Source organism: Apostichopus japonicus, chromosome 16 (genome assembly GCF_037975245.1).
Source record: "Apostichopus japonicus isolate 1M-3 chromosome 16, ASM3797524v1, whole genome shotgun sequence".
Taxonomy (NCBI): domain Eukaryota; kingdom Metazoa; phylum Echinodermata; class Holothuroidea; order Aspidochirotida; family Stichopodidae; genus Apostichopus; species Apostichopus japonicus.
This window is the reverse complement of record NC_092576.1, coordinates 19,230,465-19,238,617: the sequence shown is the minus strand read 5'-3', so window position 1 is coordinate 19,238,617 and position 8,153 is coordinate 19,230,465. Positions and strand designations below refer to the sequence as shown.

Below are 8,153 nucleotides of genomic sequence, written 5' to 3'. Positions count from 1 at the left end.
TGCATTTGTACAATTCATATGCAGAAAGGGGAATTGTTTATCTTACGGTGTGATTCGCTGACGTTATTTTTGAAGCGCCTTCGTTACATAATTGCCGCCAACACAGTAGGTGCAAGCAAACATTAAAACATTCCTGGAACTTCGGGGAAAGGAAGTTTTGACTGTTTATTTCACAGAGTGTGTAAGAATATTGACTTCTCTCTACTATACCTCAGGGTTTAGTTCTTCTTTAAAAGAGGATATGATCAAAATGTGAAGGCGCACCGGGTATTAAAAATACATTTAATAAGCGGCTGTAATTTTAATTGTGTCTTGCCTACTTGATTTTGTGGTAAGTTAGAGATCATACCTGCATCAGCCTGGCACATTGAGACTTGATCAGAGATCACCTGAAAAAAAATCAAGCGGCTACAGTAAAGTATTATAGGAGAATATACCATGGTACATTGTGATCCAAAATGTGAAATGAAGTTCTTTAAAATTCTTGGTTAAGTTTTTTTTCAGAAATGAACCTTGGATTTGATGAGTGACGACACATACTGAAGGTACAGCTCATTTAATGTTACTATACTAACATAAGTCATCATTATTCCAGCTTCATACTCATAATCTACATATTTGCATGATCTCTTCATAACACCAGCTTGTCCAGCTAATCGATGGGGCCCAGATGCTTGTGATGGTATATGTGATAACTGCTATAACGGAGGCATTTATGATGAGAACAGCGGAAAATGCATTTGTGCCCCTGGGTTCAAAGGAACAAATTGTGAAGAAGGTAACAATTTTCTTCATGTTTTACTGAGAAATATATATATATTTGATGAGAAATATATATCTGTATATCTTCATGACAGAGAGGGAGTCTGCATAATGTGACTTGGAATCGGAAATGTAAATAACATTTATTCAAGCTCACTGGTAACCCACTTCGTATTTCATTGCAAAAAAATGATGATGCTAAAGGGAACCAAGTAATGGCTTAAGTCTACTGTATCAAAAGCGTTTGACCTTGTATCTTGTATGTAAAGGTGTGATGTTGGTAATTTCAAACCATCACCTACCTTATCTGCAAATTAAAGGCAGTTCTGAAACGGTGATGCTTTAGGCCGTATTTGTACACCAGTGTGTTTAATAATTTAAAAATCCAAGTGTTTGCCCTTGGAAACAATGTTTGTGATTTGAGAAACTTCCCTTTGAAATCATAATTGAGACAGTAAAAGCCTTGTGAGCAACTGCATGTTGTTGGTGTTTATCTAGTGATTTGGACCCCCCCCCCCCCATCGCTAATCCAGATCATATACTTGTAGGTTTAATAATTGCAGAATACATTCAGGTTGTCTTAATTTACCTAGAGTATCAAGAATGGTTTATGAAAATCCTACATGTTGCAGACAGAACCTTATTAGGTGTATTATTTCAATATCAATAACGTTCGTAATTTAATCTCACAATTGCAAAACCTCAACATAAACTCTTGTTGTTCAGCGGCCTGTTGATGATTCTGAGATAAGTGTCAAGAAAAAACAGAATGACTCATTCAATCAAGTTTCATTGAATTGTAATTTGCACCGAATATCGATTGGATTTAGTCATATATAGTCAACATATGATTAGGCTGAATAAAAGGGTTTTCTGGATCATCGCATATGGATATCATCAGTGAAATACATGAAATGGTGTATGCACCCTGTTTTGCTATTTTTAAATCAATTCCTCACTTGGTCATGACACCTAGGTCAATTTTACTAGCCTCAGTATGTGACATTGTTGAATACAGTTGAGAAATGCTTATAACCATACATTTTTGCGCTTGTTGTTTCTGTTCTTTTGCTTTTAAGCAATGAAATGTTTTGCACCTGACTAAAAAAAATTGCAGCGTCTAAGTTGGCTAGTGAAGTTGCATGCCCTTTTGGGAGCAGCACTGAATTTGTGATTCCTGTAACGTTACTAGGGCGGCATTGTTATTAATTTATATTTTCCTGTTAGAATGTGGAGGTAACAGATATACAGACACGTGTGAGAGAAGATGTTCCAGCAGTGGCGGTGCTGACAGTTGCAGTAGATACCTCTTCTGCCTAGCCCACCCATATGGATGTAGCTGTAACACAGGATGGAAGGGGTTGGACTGCCTTACCGGTAGAGCTTTACTTTAATATTTCAACATTTGTTCCTATTCCATCATGTTGTGTAAAGATTTTATCATTCCTTCTTTATAGAACTAATTTAGTGATGTGTAGGTTTTGGAATTTACATTTTGATTGACATAATCCAAAAGGGTAAAATAGTGATGGTGTGGGATGGGCGGGTGTAGAGGTAGTAATGGTGTTATTGTAAAAGTCTACACTCTTCTTTCTATCTATTCATGCTATTCAGTAGGTGAAATTTAGCAAAGCGATCTCCTTTTCAATGACTTTGTACAAACAACAACTATTACTACAACCCTATTATTTATTAGGCTACAATGTAAATTCACAAAAATATAGTCTAATTTAGATAAAATAAACTGATCATCGTCCTTTTTTGTATTCATGTTCATTCTTTAAGTCATATATTAAGAATACAATGAAAGTTCCGAAAATGTTTAATAAAATGAGAAATTTCCGTAATGCATTTTAAGACACAAGAATATAGCTTTCAGATGGAAAAAATACTGTTATATATGTGAAACTCCCCAAAGAATCACCAAACTATAACATCTAAAACAAACATTAAAGAATGAGAAGAAAAACTTACGGGTCGTCAGTATTGTAATTTTTTCCAGGAGTGGAATTTAGGTGCGAGGGATGGAATTTTGGTACTAAATTTTGGACGAAATTTCAAACACCAGGTGCATATGTCATTTTAGCAAGGGATTGTCAGATCACCACCCCGGACTTCTGCTGAAACTTGAACAAATTGTTCCATGAGGGCTACATGAATTCACTGATGATGAAAAATGGTCCCTCCATCAGAAGGTCAAAATACGGGCCCTATTGGGAGAAATGAGATAGACATCTATGACCAAAGGAAGATCCAGGCCTGTTTCTTATGTATGCACAATTAGAAAGATGCAACTCGATCTCCATAAGATGTATGTCAAGTAAAATGTCTGGCATATGGAATATTCACACAGTGCAAAGCTTGGTGTGAACCTTGTGACCTATCTGCAACCGTTCCCAACACTTCCTCTCTTATTTGGATAAACCTCGATCAGAATGATGACATTCACTGATGATGAGATATGGTCCCTCTATCAGAAGGTCAAAATGACATCACCCAAAATTTAGCGCCATACTATTTGCGGTTTCTTACACAAGACCAACTGATGATTGGCTCAAAACTCCCATTTGCCTTAAATGTGTTACATAAATCTGTTTGTGTGATTTGTTTCTCTGAATTTGAGAGATCAAAATTATCATATTTACTCCAAATTGCCAAATATTCAGAGTTAAGGAAGACTTTGTACAACCTTTTCCAAAGAATGATAGGCACCAAAGGTTGGATCATTAATGTCAAATGAATTTGTCAAATTTCATATTTCGTCTGCCAATGGGTAACATGTGGCAATGCAGATTAAATAAAAAAAGATATTTTATACTTCCCAAAAAATATCAACTTTTTAACTTTACTCCAGGTATGTAGTTTTCAAAAGTTTGAAGATTTTGAATTTCATATTAAAAGTAGCTGTAAATAGACTGAAATGTAACATTTTTTGTATGGTCTTTATACTGTACTACCTTCTTGTTTTGTCAACAGGATTTTCCTCCAGTACTGTACATTATTATAATCAATTTCTGTAGAGCCTACTAAAGTAGCCGCATGCAATGTTGAAGATAACTTTCATTAAGCTGTGTCTAACTAGGGTCCGAATTTCCCCAAATATGGTAGAGGTACTAGGTACTTTGTTTTGTCATTGAATGATTTGATTCAATCATGTTAACTGAGCTGTTGCATGTTTGATATTCCAATTGGTCAGATGGGACTTTTTAAGAGACATATTGATGGTTACTCAATGATGAATATTAAAGTACTGAAGAGGCAGCAGCCCACCTACCGCTAGCTACCGCCGCCTCTCCTCCTGACCTCATAGGATGTAATCCTGAAAGGTTGAGCGATTTCCATTTGTAGCTAAAATGCAAAGATTCAAAAATTTAGTGGCTTTATCTTCATCTCTTATAACATGGATTTGGTAGATCACGCTTCCTTCTTTTGCAAAGGCGCATAATATCTGAAGTTATCAATTAGACATTTTTCTACATCTTTTGATCTCTTAATTTTGTTGTACATGCATCATTTTTATTGAATCAATTTATGTATCTTGTTTGTGACAGTTCAACTAACACTTGTTCAAATGTGTGTCACATTCCGTCCCTCGCACATTCGGAGGGTTTGGCTATGACCCGTTTATGTTATCACAATAATTGATAAATATTAACTTATGCAAAAAGAAAGTATGGGCATAAATTAAAGAAAAAGCAATCAGGTCAGTTGGAGTTTAGCGTGGGCTGTAACATCTACCTAACATTCACCCTTCTCAATACAGGCTTCGCCAGGCTAGGCTAGGCAGATACTTTGTATGATACAATATCTCACAAGGGGAATACATACTGGGAGTTGGAAGTATGTGTGTGAGTGGTTTTCTCTGCTATGTAGGAAATTGATAGTAAAAGTGTTTTGAACTATGACATGAAAGTAGTTAATAGAGGAAACAAATTCCCATAAGTTTCAATTTCATTTAACTAAGCAATTCGTTTGCTTTGCCATCAGCATGTGATTCAGGAACCTATGGAGCCAGCTACCTACAGACCTGTCACTGTCAGTATGGGCAGTGTGACAGATATACAGGAGTGTGTACAGGATCACCAGCAGGCTGTAGTAGTGGATGGACAGGAACTAATTGTCAGGGTTAGTAGTGTTACTTGATGGATATTGATCTAACATGACATTTGATACATCATTAGTAGGAAATGACTTGCTCTGATCTCAAACCTTCTCAACCGCGGTAAGTTGCAGCTTCATTCACATAGCAAAATTGGTAAACACTTTGTAAAATGAGGATGTGTTGCAGGATCCCAAGAAACAGCTTCCTACAGAGCTGTCAATGACCAATATGTTTAGTGTGATAACCCACAGGAGACTCAGTTTGTATGAAATGTGCAGGGAGTAAGTATCTGATCTTATATCTTAAATCCTAAACCTTACAAAAAATACTGTGTTGTTGAATATAAATCGGTTAAAGCCCGTCTTCCCAATATGGTGAAAGTAAAAATGTAGTGACCAAAATCAAACATTTAGACTTCTTTTGTGACCACTGTCAAATTTTGTTTACTCTTTGACTTGGATATTACATATCGCGTAAACTGCATGACATTAAAAATACACTTTTGAATGGCAGCTGAGACTGGTCAGGTTGCATGAATACTAAGTTGTCAACTGTTATCTTTATATTTTATAAAAAAAAAATATTACCCTTTTTTTACAATCTATGCAACACAAAAATGTATGCAGCCAATTCTGGAGGGTTTATAACTTTTGGCCAGTTTTCCCAGAGGAAAGATAAATTATCATCACATCACTAAACCGTTATTGCTCTCTTATGGAAATCAAACATGGTTGTTTCACCATATATTAGTTAGATTGTCCGATGAGGGAGGGGGTGGAGGTGATGCATTTCCTTTTATCTCCAGGACTCATGTTGTTCCAAGTTACTTAATTTGACAATACTACGTATGATGGAACATATAAGGCTGTTGTCAAGGTTGTACTTTCCATGTTCCATCATTTTGTTTCTATAGGTTTAATCTTATCGCTTGTAAGAGAGCACCATAATTGAAGGACAAATATGAAGACAAATATTACGAAGAAGATGAAGGAAGATTAAAAAAAATAAAAATGTAAATAAACCGCATTGCATTGCAAGTTTACACAAGAGCCAAAGCACATTTAACATAAATGGGCTTTAAAAGGAAATAAGTATTTTTATGTACAGTATGTAATACCTATATGCATATGAGAGTTTATGTAGAGATGCATGTTGTAAAGATTGTTTCTTCTCCATTATAATTTACACAACTAACATTAACATTGAAAACAATTCTTCAAACTTCAAAGGCATTTTGAAATGATATATTTTTATTCCTGTAGTTTCTGATGTTTGTACTTATGGCTCTTATGGATCTACTTGCACTGAAAAGTGTCACTGCATAGGGAATATTGCTTGCGATAAGATAACGGGAGAATGTCCACACCAAAATTGTGTTCCGTGCTATGAAGTTCACATGGGACAAGTGTATTGTAAAAATATGGCTTGAGGTTGTACTGGAAATTGTATGAATAAATATACTTCAGATGGAAATTCAACATAAAAATAACTTTGTTCTCAAAACAATTCCTTTTTGCTCTTAATATTTTTCTTAGAAATTAAAATTATGGAAACAAATCATCACCACAACCAGAGTGTGGGACATTTTACTTAAGAAGAATAGTGAAAGTATGGAAATGTGTTTATTTCCCTTCAAGTTACACAGTGATCAAATCAATTTATAGTAGTCTTCTTTAAGCTGTAGGGTTAAATTGTACATCCACAGGAGGCTTGGTCAGAGCTAAAATGCCACTTTAGAAACCTCAAAATCATCAGAATGCCGTCTGTATCTTTTAATTTGTGGTTGAACTTGTTACCTGGCTATAATTTTATATTAACTTGAGAAGAGAAGGAGAGAATTAATCCTTATCAGTTAGCAATTGAGTATAGAATAGATTTCCCTTTTGTATCATTGTTATAACATCTAGCCATCATATACAAAGATATTACAATATCTAACAGTAAAGTGAATGCATGTAGAACATTTTGATTCACAGAATGCCTGGGGCCACACTTTGGAGAAGACTGTGAAAATGATTGTCATTGTTCAGAAAGTTACTGTAACCAAGTAACAGGAAGTTGCTCTGGAGGTTGCAATCCTGAATGGGTGGAACTATTTTCACCAAACTTATGTCAGACAGGTAAGAAACATTCTGTCATGATTGCATCAGGGGATTGTAACGCTGGTAAATATGAAATGACATTTAAAGAAAACTTTGGAAAATTGATAGTTATGCAGTAAAATTGACATATTAACATGATTCATTGCTGTAGGTGATGTGAGGAGTATGTAACTTCTACAGTTCTTATTCGAGCGTGATTATTGTTATGATAACGTTTCTTTGCCGCAATGAATAACTACGAAACACAGTCTGTTTCATTGACGTTGGGTAATGTGCGCTGTTTCCTTCTTACAGTAGAGAACTCGGTTGTTAGAAATACCTTTATCACTTGAACCTATACGTTATTGTCAGATATTTTAATAATGATTTTTCGTTCTTTTATCTGTAAGATCAGTTTGTATCTTTGCACCTGCCTTCACCCTTGCCTAAGGCTTGTTTTTAAATTATTCCTATCTAGTTAAACATTATTTAATGTTATAGATATAGTTTGTGATGTTAAGAAAATTGCACTACACAATATCAGTACATTCTCATCAAAATATTTTCTTTGCAATTTCATTTCGTTGTCATCAAAATATAATGTTTGCAATATCAATTCATTTTCATCAAATTGTTACTTTTGCATTGTACTGGAAAACAACGATAAAGATGTAGAGGTCCTAGCACAGTATAATCTTATGTTTTATAACGACCACTTTGAGTGTTTCTCTTTCTTTCCTTATTCAAGTTCTAATAGATGCCGCCTATACTATGAGTGTTTGTCATTCTTTCCTCATTTAAGGTCTAATAGATGCCGCCTATACTCGTAAAAATCCAGGAGTAACAGTTCCTGTGACTTGCACAGCTGCTAAAGGTCCAAGTTCTTCAGACATTAATAAGTTAAATTTTGTTTTGTCAAGACATCATGAGCATTTAGATGACGATGGCATTTCTTCAGAACAGTTGAGTGGTACTGCAACAACAAGAACTGCTCCATTCATGGTAGATAACGTCAGAGATGGACAGACACTTTACTGTCAGCTGAGGAAAGATGACCAAAAATATGCAGTATATAACATAACCATAGATGTATTTGGTGAGTTGCATGACTGCATATGTTAAATTTGCACTTTATGGGTCAACCGTGGTCTCTTTAGAATTGCTTAGTATTAAACATGAAGGCGGCAAAGTCAATTTTCTGTATCTTT

General features: G+C 35.2%; 2 protein-coding genes across 4 annotated transcripts in view; one reads left to right on the top strand and one right to left on the bottom strand.

The window, feature by feature from the left end:
* LOC139982748 (proline rich transmembrane protein 1B-like) overlaps positions 1 to 8,153 on the bottom strand; it is a 186,663-nt gene that overhangs the window by 62,440 nt on the left and 116,070 nt on the right. The window lies entirely within an intron of this gene.
* LOC139982743 (angiopoietin-1 receptor-like) overlaps positions 1 to 8,153 on the top strand; it is a 172,542-nt gene that overhangs the window by 160,035 nt on the left and 4,354 nt on the right. For 2 of the 3 annotated variants that reach the window (XM_071995823.1, XM_071995821.1), the window contains exons 5-9: positions 644 to 778; positions 1,990 to 2,139; positions 4,750 to 4,887; positions 6,841 to 6,984; positions 7,748 to 8,041. The exons of the other annotated variant lie outside the window; for it this stretch is intronic. In XM_071995823.1, coding sequence (XP_071851924.1) covers positions 644 to 778; positions 1,990 to 2,139; positions 4,750 to 4,887; positions 6,841 to 6,984; positions 7,748 to 8,041 — 861 coding nt within the window. The remainder of the gene's footprint in view (positions 1 to 643; positions 779 to 1,989; positions 2,140 to 4,749; positions 4,888 to 6,840; positions 6,985 to 7,747; positions 8,042 to 8,153) is intronic. 3 annotated transcript variants of the gene reach the window in all.